General features: G+C 44.1%; 1 protein-coding gene across 4 annotated transcripts in view; it reads left to right on the top strand.

Annotated features, from left to right (window-relative positions):
• kcnn1b (potassium intermediate/small conductance calcium-activated channel, subfamily N, member 1b) overlaps nt 1-14,789 on the top strand; it is a 42,565-nt gene continuing 27,776 nt past the window's right edge. For all 4 annotated transcript variants that reach the window (XM_048252642.1, XM_048252644.1, XM_048252643.1 and 1 more), the window contains exons 1-2: nt 1-1,233; nt 14,589-14,789. The exon at nt 14,589-14,789 is cut by the window's right edge and continues 345 nt beyond it. In XM_048252642.1, coding sequence (XP_048108599.1) covers nt 127-1,233; nt 14,589-14,789 — 1,308 coding nt within the window. In that variant the 5' untranslated portion in view covers nt 1-126. The remainder of the gene's footprint in view (nt 1,234-14,588) is intronic.

A 14,789-nucleotide genomic window follows, 5' to 3' on the forward strand; every position in this document is an offset into this window, starting at 1 on the left:
TTGGTCCTGGTCAAACCTACCAATGAAACGCGCCGCCTCGACTCAACTGGGGCTGCACGCAGCGAAGGGGTGTCGGATCAGTGCAACACGGAGCCGCAGTCAGAGCCCGTCGCAGGTGTTGAGGGGATGCAGCATCACTGCTCGGGAGTTGGGAACCAGGCACCCACTCAGCAGCTGACGGGCGCGCAGAGCAGTGCAACTCCACCTCCTCAGGCAGGGCTGAGTCAAGTCGCCCCGGCGTGCAGTTTGCCGCCACCACCTCCAACGCACAAGCCGCGGGTCTCCACATTATCAAGACACAGTCAACAGGAACTGCCCAGCCCTCTAACCCAGGAAACCTGTCACGCCACTGAGCTGCAGCGGGGCGGTTCGCCAGCGGCTAAAAGTCCCGGAGATCACCATAGGCACTTAGAGCAGGGCGGCAAGTTGCACCATCACCACCACCAGTCTTGGGGTCGTCAACAAGGTCTGGGCACCACTGGAGAGCCGCAGGCGGAGCTACCCGTGTACCAGGACACGTATGGAAGATTGCCCGAAGAGGGAAACTCCAGCTGCCAACGCCATCCACTGCGGTGTGCCCACAATTCTCCTGAGCTGTACTCTCGAAGTCAGGCTAGAGGAGATCAGTGGCATAAAGCTGCGAATTGCCAACAGGAGCACCACGCGTGCCACTGCAGAAGGGAGCATCACCAGCTGTTGCAGCAACAGCAGCACCACCACCACAACCATTACAAGCTACATCAGCAGAGCGCTCCCTGTTCCTCGGTGGCAACAAACTCTCCGAGATCACCGAGCCTTGGTAAATGTCGGGTGAGTGACGGGAGCCAGCAAGTAGTTTTATTTCAGCCGGGAGACGCGCAACCGGCTCCGCTGCAGGTTCAGCAGCAACGGCTGGTTGGAAGCAGTCATCCAAACTGCTGCGCCAATGGATCGAGGGAGCTGAGCAGACACCAGCACTTCTCTCTGCCGCAGCAACAGCAGTATCAACAGCCAGACTCTCATGCACACTGGCATCACCCCTGTAACAGTGACGGCCGAAGAACTGGTGAACATTATCCGTCTTGTCCGCGACATTGCCACCAGTCCGCCAACTGTCCTCACAGCAGATGCCAGGGAGTGAGGAGCCCATCTGCGGGAAGTAGCAGCAGAAGCGGCCGGCCTCACTCTACCGACAGTCGGTTGTGGTTGGAAAACCACCTGCAAGAGGGGACGCAGAGTAGCAGAGGACAGAAGGTAAATTAAAATTTCATACACAGCCCTGTCAGCTCTTATCTAAACCAAACCTAATCATTTATTTTGCATTGCACATGTCACCTGGTTAAATACGTGACCTTTGTAAACGCACTGAAAGCTGCGTGTTAGTTGCTTTAAAGTTTGCGATTAACAGGTAGCTAATGGAAGGATTGCGGAGCCTGACGCGTGTAGGCTTTTCAGTGAGCATCGTCTGTTCACACGTAATAGGATATCATAACTGTATAAGTGTTTTGGCTATGTAATGTGTATCAATTGAACCAATATGTTTCGCCACAAGAATCATCGTGCGACATCACTGCATATAGCCTATCAAGTGAACGGAAAGCTCATATCGTCTGGAAATTTCAACAGGCTGCGTTGTATAGCCTACTGTATAATGGCGCTTGTCTCTACTAAGATGCATCGCGTCTCTACTCCTGTTTACTTATGTTTCACCCTTCGTTTATTGGCTCTTTTTTCATTTCCGTCGTTTAAGATCATAATTCTAGCTTCAAGTAGGCTATAGCCTATATGCGAGCGCAGGGGAGATGAGCTGTTCCATATCAAGCATTCTTTTAATTACCCAGTTGTGCTTCCAGAACGAGGACCTGAATGGACGCAGATTGTCTTTGGCACTTTGGTTGATTTCGTACTGTTAAAACATAGGACACTCTAGCCCACTGGATGTTAGCTATATTTATCCTCTAATTAAATTAATTAAGTGATCAGATGAGAACTGAATAGCCAGAAAGGCAGTTTAAAGAAAAAAGTATAGGCTAAGTATGCGAATCAGATGGTGGCTAGGGCACGTGTTTAACTTCTGTAAAAAATAGCCTGGTATTTCTACTGGGTTTGTGTAGGTGACACCGCCATGTCAGCGTCTGAGTAATGTTTTAATGTAACACGACTCTGATGAGCTATCCCGAGTTTCACACACCTGTCTTGACTCTTGAGAAAAAATGATATTTATGAGCAGATATTTGTTGTTTTGAAACCCATATTTATTCATTCTTGTGTGAATGATTCACTGTAAAGCAACTGTTTCAGTACCGGTTTCCCTGTTAACAAGTGTATCCCTTCTTTTATGCAGTTGGTCATATTTGTCTCTTCCGCCCTATACCTTTTCTTCTGATATTTCCACATTACTTTGCAATAGCCATGCAATGGGTAGGCCTAAGTCAAACATTTAGGTGAGAGGGTTTGTTCTGTTCTTACAGTAAACAAAAAATGATTATACTAGCTAATTTAATGAGGCCTGTGTCAGTATCATGATGGTGAGAGAGGGGTTTTCTGGAGAATATGATGTGATTTACCTCATCACAGATATTCACTGATGAACAGAGACATGCATTGTACAGGTACTGTACATTAAACATTTTATTTTAAACATGTAGTCCTATAAACCATTGTCATCAAATTTGTTGTTTTTATCACAATGGCTCTGTCCATTACAGACACATAGAGTAGCCCAGTCTTTTGAATCATTAGGAACATAATAAAGGTGTTGTGGAGAGTAGGGATCAACTGTCCAAAACACGCAGGTTTTTTGTGAGGATGCTTTGGTTTCATGAATATTGAAAAGGATAAGAAAGGGTCCATCATGTGAACAAATTTAGAGTGATATCTACTGTGTGAGTGATCCTGTGTGTGTCTGTCTCTGTGTGTGTGTGTGTGTGTGTGTGTGTGTGTGTGTGTGTGTGTGTGTGCATGCATGCAGAGTTTGTCACTTTAAGTTGAATGACAACTATAATTTGCAGTGAAATTTACATCATCTGCCCAGCTTAGTCATAGTCAGCTACAATGTTACAAGATGAATGTGGTTTTCACAATCTTACTCTGGCCGAACATTACCAGGATGGTATTTTAGAGATTTTGAATAATTTATAGCTGAATATGTAATTGGTAACCACAATTAGATCTACACATTTCTCAGGGTATTTCATTTATTCCCCAATAATCTTCCAGAATAGAGCCCTGGGCCTCTTGATTTTAGATGGTTGCTGGTCATTACCATTTCGATCATGAGGGGGAAACACTGACAAAATAATAGATTTTTCCGAACTGTTATTTTTTTCCGTGGTAGACAAGTCTTTAAAGTCTCTCGGTTACAAAAGGAGGCCATGTTTACCCAGACTTGAACAGTGCGAGGGTAAACAGAGCCGACACCTCGAAGGTAAACATGGAGAGAGGAAGTGCGTGTCAGCCATACTGTAGGCTGCCAGGGAAAATCCTTCCTGCTCGTCTGACTCCGAACACGTCCACCTGTCTGTCTCTGGAGGGCATGACACGACAGTGCAACACATAAGCTATGCTATCAGTATGGAGGGTTAAAAGTCTGCTCATGCACAGACCCACTAGTGCGTTAGCATTTTTGTGTCCTTGGGTGATCGTATCCAAAACAAAGTAAATTAAAGGACAATGGACAATTTTGACAATGACAATGAAAGCTCTTCCTGATACAGTCTATGGCCAATTGTCAAACTGTAATAGATGTGAAAACAGTATGGGGTTTGGTTGAGCTAGGTGTTTAGGGGTCCTTTATGGCACAGTGTTGCAAATGAGGGACATGAGATAGCATTACATGGCTTTTTACATGTATGCAAAATAACATTCGTTTGAGGGGATTTCATCACACATCCACACACACAGCCATGGCCTCAGCCATTGGTATTTTGCCACTGCAGCTGTTCTCGTACTGGTTAATCAAGTGTAATTTGTGGAAAGTGTAATTGGCTCAGCGCGCCCCCCTCCACCCCCACCCTAACCCGCCCCTCCCAACCCCCTCTCCCCCCACTCTTCACCCCCATTTCCCTGTCCTCTCCAGCATTTATTAGTATTGAAAGAGCTCCAGTGATTCTCGTCCAATATAATCATTGTGTATGGGAGACTCCTGGAAGCAGTTCAGTCTGAAGTTAGGACACTGTGAATGATGTGATGCATTTGGGTCGGGGATGGTTTTATTATTTTTTTTTAATATATTCTCTTCTCCCTCCACGGCCACTGCAGTAAATGGCTGAGTGAGCTAATTCTCTAATGGCACCATACGTATTCACCAAACACCAACCCACAGTTCTCAACTCGCTCCTTTCATCGAACACACTCAGTCGCTGGATTTTGTGTTAATATTACAGTGCATAAGCAGATGCACTACTAGAAGCTGTAGAGCTACAAATCGTGTGATATATAATTTGTTTTGTCATCACAACATTTTTGCTTCATTAAAATGTATAATGTCATTACTTCTAAGCTGTGTCTGTCAAGGTTAAGTCTAAACACTTTTCTTTGAGAAGAGAAATATTTGGTTGGAGTATAATCGAAGAGAGATTGTTAATGCTGCTCTCAAATCACTGTCTGATACAGTTTACTTTGATGTCTTCTTTGCCATTTCTTTTACAACACACCAAGTAATGCCTTGGTGTCTTGATGAAGACATGGTATGGACGTCATAGACTGCCACATCCATAAGTTCATGAATTCAAACAGATATGGTTTACATAAGAGTAATGTATTCCGATCCCTGTCTGTAAACACAAACAATGGTGACCGGAATGTGATATGCCATTGCCATTCCTCAGGGGCACTGTTAAGGAAGTGTATAGTGCATACAAGCCCGAAATCTGTTAAGTCCAACAGCCATGCACTCTCAAGTCGCTTATGCGAGGAGTTATTAGGTGCAAAGGCTGATTTTACTGCTCGGAGCTGCTGCAGTGCCATGCTGGAGTGCTGTTGAAGTCAACCGATAAGCTGTGTGAGGTGCCACTTTTTGATTGTTTTGTGACTGCCGTGTTTTTGTGTGTGCGTGTGTGTGTGTGTGTTTTTTATTTGGCTTCTTATTTTTCCACTTGAAGGGTGTCTCTCCCGATGTATTTATTTGCTCTCACAAGCCATTTCCTTTTAAGGCAAAAATCCATTTAAATGGAGGCAATTTTTAGTGTTGCTCCACAGGGAAATTGAGGCACTGCGCTTAATTTCATTAAAAATATTGCAGGGGAAAAAGTGTTGCCTGAGTCTGCCATAGCAGTTCCTTAGACTTGTTTTCTCAAAGGCCATAATCTGGGTAGACTATAAATGTCCTACAATTGATTGACCATCTACTGCTGGTGATGTCTTAAGCAGTTTTGTCTCATTTCATTGTATGCATATTCTATGGCCATGTAGTTTTTTGTCAGTCATACGGTTAGATAAGTGTGTTTTGAAAGTGTAGCCCTGTAATAGTGAGTTGTTGTTTTTAGGGCTTTTGTCTTTTCAATGTGCTTAGGATATGAACCTTGACTTGGGTTTTTTACATTATTGACTTTAAGTCCTAGTGGACCCAGTAACAATGGAAATAGAGTTTGTTGGAGAGTGATGGATGACAGTGTGCAAAGAACAATTCCCCATTACCTTCCAGGATTTCCTTGCAACCGGCTTTCTGTTGCTGCACCAATTTGAGACATGCCAGAAATTCTTTATCATAGTAACTCTTGCTCTGGTGATGTTTGGTATGCACAGAAATATAAGTTCATTAGTGGACCGAAGTCTGTAAACTGTAACATTTCTCTGATATGTTGTTGGAGATTCACTCAAACTTATTTTGTATGATTGATTGTTTATTCCTTATAAAACTCATTAGATGTTCATCTTTAAAATGCTTACTTGTCATTGATTTATCCATTTTTACCGTTCTGGTTTTCCATTGCTATTGGCAACAATTTTTATGCAACATTCTGTACCAAGAATTAAATAATGAAGAAATGAAAATTATACATTGGCCAACTGACAATGATAATGTACCCAAAGCAATGCTTCAGATTCAGATTGAGGCAGAGATTTTGAGCATGCAAATGTATAACGTTTTTAGGTCAGTAGACAGACAATCCATTTTCACTGTACACTGACTTCTCAGGGCGTGCTAATGCCATAGTGCTCCCAAACACAAAACTCATCAGTACTACCCAAACACACACACACACACACACACACACACACACACACACATCTCTCTCACACACACACACACTCACACACACACACACACACTCACACACACACACACACACACAGACACACACACAAAACACACACACACACACACACTGCATCTCACCAAGCGTGCTGGATCGGCCTCACACGCTCTCTGATGCCAGTGCTAATATCATTCTGTTGCAAAAACATACCCAGAAGTCACTAACTTGCTGCTTATTTCCCAGGCCTATCATTAGAACTTTACTTGGACTATTAGGACTATACTTGTATAATTCTTGTATTGCTAAGGAGATCACCTGGAGGTACGACTCTTAGGTTATTCACTCGGTTGGTTCTTGCTGTTATCCTATCAATGTCTGTTGTCTGTGGGGCAGTAGAATGGTGATAACCTCCACTGCCAAACTCTCCCAAAACTCACACCAGTGTGGAGCAACATGATTCCCTGATTCAGTTACGTGACGCCTGTATAATTATGCCCGTAAAGAGCAACAACAACCTTGCAGTTTGCATCCTAAGCATGCAGTGGTATTGACACCTTGTCGATTGTTTTTATGTCGCCGGGCGAACAACACTGACAATTATCACAAAACTGACTGAGGGCTGCTTGGCACTGAGGCGACGCAGCACCCGCGGCAGTAGCTTAATGGCGATACAGATGGGGCAGAATATGGCTCAGTGGAAGAATGAGATTTTGATGTGAAGAGAACGAGGATGAGGTGTGTGTGTGTGTGTGTGTGTGTGTGTGTGTGTGTGTGTGTGTGTGTGTGTGTGTGTGTGTGTGTGTGTGTGGAGGGGTAGTGGTAAAAAGGAAGCTATGAGTCACAGATTCAATCATAACCTCTCAGGTTTGTTGTGGACATTTCATTACGGGCGAGAGGGCCTGGTGAGAAATAGAGAGAGCTTGATGGGAGATCTGAGCGAGTGCAAATTCAATGTCAAAATAGATTTTTTAAATTGGATTGCTATGGACTGCGGAGCAGACGAGTAGGAGGAGGCCTGCGAGGAGAGAGAGGGGCCACACATGTGCCGGAGGTGCCCAGTGCCACCACTGGCGGACTGGGCACGGGACACAGAGAGACAGACAGACAGACAGACAGGGCAGAATGATCGCTCAGAAGGATCCTCCTGGCAGAGTTGGCGTTCGTCACTGATGTGCACACTCACACGCTGTGAATCATGAGAGTGTTGTCAGGAGTGAGAACTCCTGAAAAATGGGTGTGAAGTGTAGTGAGTGACTCGTTCAAATGATTAGGTTCTGTGGAGGTGTGACTATCTGCTTCTTGTTGGAGTTGAGAAGTGAGTGTAGCCTATTCACAACTTGGCTGTACTATGTAGCTGTTTGTAATGAACAGAGTAATGAACTCTAGTATTGAATGTCCGTGAAAGAAAGAATGTTTGCTAATCCAATCCACTTTAAATGCTGTGGAAACAGATGTATTAATTGTGTCTTACTCAGCTCTTAAGACAGATGACAGTGAAGTGGACCCTATTGCATATTCTTGTAGTAGTGTGCTATTTGATTCATTTGACTGATGCCATTTCACCAATACTAATTTACATCAGTGGGATCTGAGAAACCTGTTGTAATTACCACTAATAGAGAAACCTGTTGTAATTACCACTAATACCCCTGATATTAGACCCCCTCATCTGTAGCTCATCTGTCTGTTCTGAGACACTATAAGCCTTTAATCTGATGTATCTTGTATCTGATAGATGAGGGGAGGGTTAATGTTTGTGTTGTTAGTGTGAAAAACATGTTAGTGTTTGCCCCTTGTTGTGGGTATGAAAACCTTGTCTGATACAGATTAGTCTCTGTGCATTTGATTTCCATTTACACAGAGAATAGCCAGTTAACATGGCGAACCAGTCTGGTAGTAAAAGGTTTCTGTTCTTCGCTGTCGTCAATGAACTAGAGGCCCATCATCAAAGTGCTTTAACTGGGAAAATAATATGGGCATCCATGATTTCCATATTCTGCTGATTGTGCAGTTTTGGACATCTAAGAGCATCAAAGAGATAGTTGAGTGTCAGAGGGCTCTCTCACAGGGAACGGTGTTTGTAACATGTGAGAGAATACAGAATGGGGTAAAAGTCTTCCACTCTCTGGAGTGAGGTGAGGTCTAGGGATTGGTGACGTGACAGCATTTAGGGTTACCTTGACCTGCATTGTTGATACAGCTTTTTTAGGAAAAAAAAAGAAAAAAAGATAAAGCACCTCTTTTGGGGGCAGCCGCCCCCGGGAGGGAAATTGGCGTCCTTGTTCATTCGGCTGTCAGGAAATGAGGGAATAAAAATGAGCGCTTTTGTTGCGATATCAAAACAATAGATGTCTTTCGCACTACACTCAGACAAGAGTGGTGAATGTTGAGTTTTTTTTCCATGTCCCCCTCTTCCAATCGTGGTAATTAAACGTTCAGCATTCTTTGAGAAGAGGTGAAGAATTATTTTCGTCCTGTCTTTGTCTCTGCCTGCACTTCTGTTTTTTCCCTCGTCTCTGTGGTGGCGAGTGAAAAGAAATCAGATTGCATTGTGACAAAAATAGTGTGTTGCTGGGTGATTGTCATGTTAGCCTTCTGTTTTGCATCAGGACATATTGATTTAAGACAGAGGAAGTTAGACTGTCAACGTAATTCAAATATTTTACAACTATGGCTGCTTTTAGATGATGAAAAGTCTGCTGAATGCAAGTGCTTCATATTCATAAGATATACACATGTGAAATGTTTAAAGAGCTCTAAATCAGCCATTTTAATCTGCCTTTTGGTTAAATAATATACGTGATGCCATGCGAGTTGCTGTGGAGGTGTTTTATGTAACCAGTGTGAGGCCTTTATGTCTCTGTAGCACACTTTCTGCTACAACAGTCCGATTTCTGCTGTTGGGGGTACTGCTCTCGGTTTCCTCTCCCATCCGTCTTTCTTTCTTTCTTTCTATCTTTCTTTCTTTCTTTCTGTCTCCTTCTGCTTCTCTTATTTCCTCTTTTCCTCCTTACATTTCTCTCTGTCCCTTTCTTCCTCTATGACACAGAGGCCCTGTTCCTGTTCTCTTTCTCCTCTTTTCCTCACTCCTTCTTTCTCTTTCACAATATTCAGACCAACCTGTACTTGATTTAATCTTTAGCCATTATTATGACCGCCGCGCAGGGACACTGTAAGACTGGGGTACACGAAACTTGGTGGGCATGTAACCCCACATGGATAGCATGGAACCTCCTGTTTTCGTTTTGATCTGTAGCCCCCCCGCTGGACTGGACCCCCCGAAAGGAGGGTAGGGCAGACACAGTTTTCTGTGAATATCTCGAGAACCGTAGGGTTTAGGAGGACCATTTTTTTTTGTATGTTGATCTCAAAGGGCCATGTCAATCCATTCCATAACCACTCATTTCATGTATAGCGCCACCTAGTTAAACACAAAAAAGTAAAAATGAGGTGTTGTAATCGCAGGTATCTGTGACCTAACATAGTCAAAACATCACAAAATTGGAAGTGTAGGATCATTATCACACCCTCTGAATGCACGGCAAGTTTCGTGGAATTCCGTTCATAGGGGGCCACACAATAAATTAATTTATGTTACTATACACCAACTGGCCTATAGGTAGCCGGAGACAGTTTTCTGTGAATATCTCGAGAACCGTAGGGCCTAGGAGGTCCACCTTTTTTTTTATGTTGGTCTTAAGGGGGCATGTCAACCTATCCCATTACAACTTATTTCATGTATAGCGCCACCTAGTTAAAAATGAAAAAGCAAAACATTAGGTGTTTTCATCACAATATCTCTGGCTGACATGGTCAAAACTGCACGAAATTGAAAGTGTAGGATCATTATGACACCCTCCGAATGCATGCCAAGTTTCATGGACTTTCGTTCATGGGGAGCCTTACAATAAAATAATTTATGTGCACATGTAGTGACCGTACACCAACAAGGATTCCCGGGACACTGAAAGACCGGGGTACACGAAACTTGGTGGGCATGTAACCCCACATGGATAGCATGGAACCATCGCTTTTCGTTTTGATATGTACCCCCCCTGCTGGACTGGACCCCCCGAAAGGAGGGTAGGGCAGACACAGTTTTCTGTAAATATCTTGAGAACCGTACGGCCTAGGATGACCAATTTTTTGCGTATGTTTGCCTCCAGGGGTCATGTAAACCCAATCCATATGCACACATGTGCATAAACAGATACACACGCACACACATACATTCACAGTAATCCTACGTATGACACATACTCACACAGTAGACATATATACGCATGCATGCACATGCACACACACAGGCACATAAACAGGCAAACACACACATGCACGCACACACACACACCCACACACCCACACACACACATAAACATAAACATGTACACGCACACATGCACACAATTCAAGAATTTCTCAGAATTATGAACAGGCAAGATGGGGGTGGGGTTGTATAAAATGTATATTACATGTGAAATCTATGAACTAATCATGTTTTGGTACTTGTTGTCTAGCAGATACCAGTGAGAATTGAGTGTGCATAATGCAATTCATTGAGACAGTTAGAATCATATATGCCTTTCAGCGTGACTTATTTTTGTGAAAAACATGTGCTGGACTGGGCAGCGGTCATATTTTGTACCGTTCTGGTACATCTAGTTTACCAAAACACTAATCAGATCATACTGTATGTCAGCACTTCATCTCTTCTGAACTTTGTGAATGAAAGTCTCTGTCACTAAGTTTCCCACCTTCGGGGAAAGTATCATGTACTATATCATATCATGTATCGTTTATGCTCATAATATTCCGTTTATTTGTTCAGTTTGTTGAACTACATGTTTAACTTATAATTTTGTAGAAGCAGCTGAAATGTTAAATTCAGGCCCAGGGCAGTAAGGGCCATGGAACCATCCTACTGAAGAGGAAATAAATAATGTTGTATCCTCTGCCTCAGTCTGGCTTAACACACATTTGTCACTCGCTTTAATAAACAGATCTGAAGAACAAATTGGGTTTCTGAAGGAGGGTACGCTTTCTATTTTCTGACCAAACAAGCATGTTAATTTATTTGGTGAAGCACATGTACGGTATGGGATGAAGTAGTGTTTGTTTCTGTGGCAGTTGTTTTTTTCAGAAGTGACGAATGAAACAGTAAAATATATATTCTATCAGTATGGGCAGGGGCCTCCCAAGGGGCCATCATGAACTTGTCATTGCGGACTCTTCAGCTGTCAGAGTTGAGCTCCAGGAGCCAGATTGGTTTGTCCTGAGATGGTCTGTTCTGGAGAAACAGGGTGGACATGGCTTGTTGACTTTGGTCAGGATGAAGGGCATGGCAACCTAGACTGGCGTACATGCTACAATCATCAGCTATAACCATCCAGTCAGTGGCAGCCAGATCTTTTTTTTTTTTAATCTTTTCATAAATTGCTAAAAGAACAATAATGTATCCACTGTGCATACTTGCATACAGGGGTCTGTAGCAGAATGGGTGAGTTGACCACCTACATGGACAGGATCTCCTCCCTTCTTAAGGCAGCGAGGGAAAGCTAAAGGAAACCACTGCAGCTCTATCTGAGTTGAGGGATCTGTGGCTCCCTGGTGGGTAGACATGGAAAATGACCCCCACCCTGCCCCTTCGGCTCCTCGGCAGGCTAGGCTCTGAACACACATCCATCGAACAGACTCCCGCAAGATGAGAGAGATCTAGGCTTTGACGATAAGGCGGATCTAGCATTTCGATATTGATTTCATTTTCTCTCTCTGGCGAGTCGCACCCCCCCCCCCCCCTTCCCCATCCCCCTCCACTCTCATTCAAAGGGACAACAGAAAAAAGGGGGTTTTCCCATCCTCCTCCTCCACGTGCGGAGACGTGCATGTGGAGTCCTGCTCCGCCCAAATACAACACCAGGGCCGGTGCCAGCGAAGCCCCAGCATGGCTTTGGCAGCGACGTTGCTGCCCCAGGGCTCGGAGCTCGGTGGCGCAGATGGCGCGACCTGCTCATGCAGACAAGCGATGCCTGCGGGCACGTGGAAGAACCCCGAAACCCATCCTGCCCACTCGCTCGCTGCAACGCGGATGCCATCTTATCAGGTGGTCTTGCGTAACAATTGCTGCAAGGCGCTCTTGGTGGATCCCCTCTTTTAGCAGTAGATTAGTAGTAAACAATACTACACTGCTACTGCACTGCTATATCAACACTCCACCATGGCTTATGCTGGACTAATGACTGTGTAATAGAGTGTTTGATGACTTTATCCATGATGAAATCTATGGGCATAAAAGGGCCTTGCAGGTTCTCTCATAAAATGGATATCCTCATATGTCTCAGTGAGGTAAGTTGAGTTAGGTGATATAGGTGAGTTGCTTATCCTCTTGTAAATGACATTTGATAAATAAGTGTTGTTGCGATTAGCACCTGGATTTGTGCTACATTTTGATACTCTGTCCCACTCTGAATTATATGACTGCCTGTGTGAGTGCTGTGCTTTGCTAACTGTAGATATTGATCCTCTGATGAAACACACTCGTAATCAGTGTCATCAATGTAGTTGCTGAGTATATAAACAGCCCTTATTTTTAGTGGAGTTTAAAGGCCTTTTCCTAAATAATGATATCATAATTTTACGAGCAAATTGCCCTCAAGGCGAAGACTCATGGTACATAACCATAATCTTTTATTAAGTCTGCCCAAGTGTCGCTGCCACATTAATGCAGCTCTGTAGACCACAGGACTCCAATTAGTGTTCTATCCAAGCTCTGAGTCATGGATGGTGAGTGGGATCGCCGTATGGACTCCATACTGGAGAACACTTTAGAATTCAAGCTCTAACATCAGGATGGAGAATATTTTACATGTGAATATTTTACATGTTCAATGGGCAAAGGTCGCAAGCAAAGGTCAACACCACTACTACAGAAGTGTGTGACATATGCAGCCTGCACTTGTGGCTTTTTGATATAGCCTTTGAGGGAGTTTGGAATGGGCTATGAGTCCTTTCAGTCTAAGGCAAATGTCTAAAAATGTTGTAATTCATGGTGACATTAAGGGCACAGAGTCCCTTTAACTGAGGCAAACGTTTCCTTTAATGTAAAGTAATATGTCCTAGAGCTCCAGTCAGGCAACCTCTCAGGAGCACATTCAGAGTGGTGGTCAGGAAATGTTTTGGCGGCACGCCAGCTGAAAGTCACCTGTTGTCGTCTAGCGAAACTGCTGGTACTCTCTATGAAAGTGAGGGCAGTCACTGTGTGTGTGTGTGTGTGTGTGTGTGTGTGTGTGTGTGTGTGTAGTGTTTTTTTGTATTGGTCGGGGAGAGGCGGGTGGAGTGGAGACTGGGGGTGGGGGACAAGTCTCAACAATGCCTCACAAATCACAGCTTGAACCAACAGGCCGATTTAACTGCTTCGCAGAGTTAAAATAGAATTATGTGTTTATGTCGGAGAATTTATGGCGGCCGAATGGGAAAGAGTTATTGATTGGGGCCCAGGGTTTTTCTCTCCTCTATTCCTTGACTCACTCTCCCTCCCTCCCTCCCTCCTTCCCTCCCTCCACCCAACCCCCTCAACTCCCACCTGCTGCCCGCCTGTTGAGGCTCATATTCGTCTCACAACTTGGTAATGTGGCTCATTTGTGAGGGTCAAGGGCACTGCAAACGTTGTTAAAGTGCTGTTACTGGCCATTTGCTGCAGGCACTGGATTTCACACTCACTTTTCTCAGCTTTGTTATGGAGGAGATGCTCAAGCCAAACATGCAAGGGTAGCTGCATTGTCCTGTTGAGATGGACAACGAATACCAGGGAGGATTTTCAGGATTAATTAATGTAGGGCAGTTATTCAGAGTGGTATCAAATTTTTTAATTTAGGTCTGGACTGGAGATGTGATCAAGAATTAGTCGAAAGCTTACGTTTTAAAAAATACAGTGTATATTTTATAAAGCATTAAAATGTTGAGAATCAATATAGTTTATGAGCTACATTTGTATTCTACATAAGTAACACAGTGCTCTTATTTCGACCACGGGAAGTAAGATAAGAAATTAGTTTAGGGAAAACTAAACTGTTCCACACACACACACACACACACACACACACACACACACACACACACACACACACACACACCCTAATATATGTCCCCCTATTTATATGACTAATTAGTGAAATAGTGATCTTTTTCTTTCATAAAAGTCTGCTTGTCTTCTTCTTCTTCATGTTTTGGATTTGTCCCTACAATACACTTTTAAGAAGAGAGCAAATTTAGCACGATATTCCTTGAAAAAGTTACATTTAATATCCTAAATTATCTCTCTCTCTCTCTCTCTCTCTCTCTCTCTCTCTCTCTCTCTCTCTCTCTCTCTCTCTCTCCCTCCTTCTCTCTGTACGGCTCTCCTCGTGATGGCAGGTGAATGCAGACGGCCAGAAGCTGAGTCATGCCGGGTCGCAGCCTTGCCTGTCCCAGAGCGCCCGGGCCTGCTCGGAGATAGCTATGAACAGCTGCAGCCGGTACAATGGCGGCGTGGGCAGCAGACCGCTGGGCAGCCTGGGCGCTTCGCGGCGCAACCTCGCCGAGCTGGACTCGGAGACGCAGCCCCTACAGACGCTG

Source organism: Alosa alosa, chromosome 9 (assembly GCF_017589495.1).
Source record: "Alosa alosa isolate M-15738 ecotype Scorff River chromosome 9, AALO_Geno_1.1, whole genome shotgun sequence".
Classification (NCBI taxonomy): Eukaryota; Metazoa; Chordata; class Actinopteri; order Clupeiformes; family Clupeidae; genus Alosa; species Alosa alosa.